The sequence below is a fragment of the Aplysia californica genome, unplaced genomic scaffold (genome assembly GCF_000002075.1).
Source record: "Aplysia californica isolate F4 #8 unplaced genomic scaffold, AplCal3.0 scaffold00261, whole genome shotgun sequence".
In the NCBI taxonomy this organism is placed as follows: Eukaryota; Metazoa; Mollusca; class Gastropoda; order Aplysiida; family Aplysiidae; genus Aplysia; species Aplysia californica.
In genome coordinates this window covers 784,405-785,652 of record NW_004797531.1, presented here as the reverse complement: position 1 = coordinate 785,652, position 1,248 = coordinate 784,405, and the positions used below count along the sequence as shown (strand labels likewise).

At 43.5% G+C, this 1,248-nt stretch overlaps 1 protein-coding gene across 1 annotated transcript in view; it reads right to left on the bottom strand.

The window, feature by feature from the left end:
• Positions 1–203: 203 nt before the first annotated feature.
• LOC118477166 overlaps positions 204–1,248 on the bottom strand; it is an 8,001-nt gene continuing 6,956 nt past the window's right edge. Inside the window, exon 5 of the mRNA XM_035970381.1 lies at positions 204–347. Within this exon, the coding sequence (XP_035826274.1) occupies positions 204–347 (144 nt within the window). The remainder of the gene's footprint in view (positions 348–1,248) is intronic.

Sequence of the window (1,248 nt, the reverse complement as noted above, 5' to 3'; positions counted from 1 at the left end):
TCTATGGGCGACCATGACAGTACCCCATCTAGGATATTACACTTCAAATCTATGGGCGACCATGACAGTACCCCATCTAGGATATTACACTTCAAATCTATGGGCGACCATGACAGTACCCCATCTAGGATATTACACTTCAAGTCTATGGGCGACCATGACAGTGCCCTGTCTAATCTATTGTCTATTTGAATATTATAATTCTATGAGGCCACCTTAGTGCCAAGTTGAGCGGTGACGTTGGCATCCTGTGACCCGGGGAAGATCTTGGTCCCATCAAACATGTCCACTGATGTCAAATGTTCATCCTGTCCACCGCGCACAGCCGTCAGCAAGATGGAAATTATCTGTGGGAACAACCGAGGACATTTCATAGAAAGACAGATGATAAAATTATGGTTTACCTGTTATGTATATCACCTAGCCAGCCAGCCTCGAGAGCCTAAAACACCAAGCACTCAGGCTATAAAGAAAGAGGAAGGCCACGCAGAAGGTAGATTGAGGGAATCAAGGAAGCCCTGAGAAATTATAATATCCCAACTGAAAGAACTGCGGAACTGGCCTACCACAGAAAACTGCACCTCCCCTAGACTCTTAACGGCAACAGATGATGAAAAAGTTAAAGTCAAAACCGATCTAAAATTGTTTTTGATTCATCTAGGGTGGGCTGTTTATGGGGCATTTTTAAATCCTTGAAGACGTTACGGACAAATGCGTCCTTTAAATAAACACCATAGGCAAAATACTGTGACACATTTTGAACTATCACACACAAATTAGAAACATGAATATTTCATTGCATGCCTTTTGATGCAATTTTGTTTTTGTTTTGGTTTTTAATAAGGTTTTACGGCGCTCGCAACAGCACAAGGTCATATTAGCGCCAAGGGGTGGGTGTCAAAAGAGAAATCCAAACGAGGAATCAGACGTACTCTGCTCATCACTCTAGCCTCAACACCCCAAAGTCTGCTTCGACTGTCAAGGCACCCCGGAAATAGCAGTCCACAAGAGAGTGACAACCATACAAAAGAAGTTGAGGAAAATTGACGATGGTAAGGATGAGGCAAGAAAAAGCAGCAGTTCCCCCTATGCTGTTCCAGCAAAGTATGAGTATGACATTGATAAATCAGCCCATTTACAATTCTATTGTGCATAAGAACATGCTAATATGTTAATATTCCCCCTTTGGGAATGGCGGAAAGACACTTCAGTCAGTGACATTACCCTGGTAGAGGGGGGGGGGGGGGG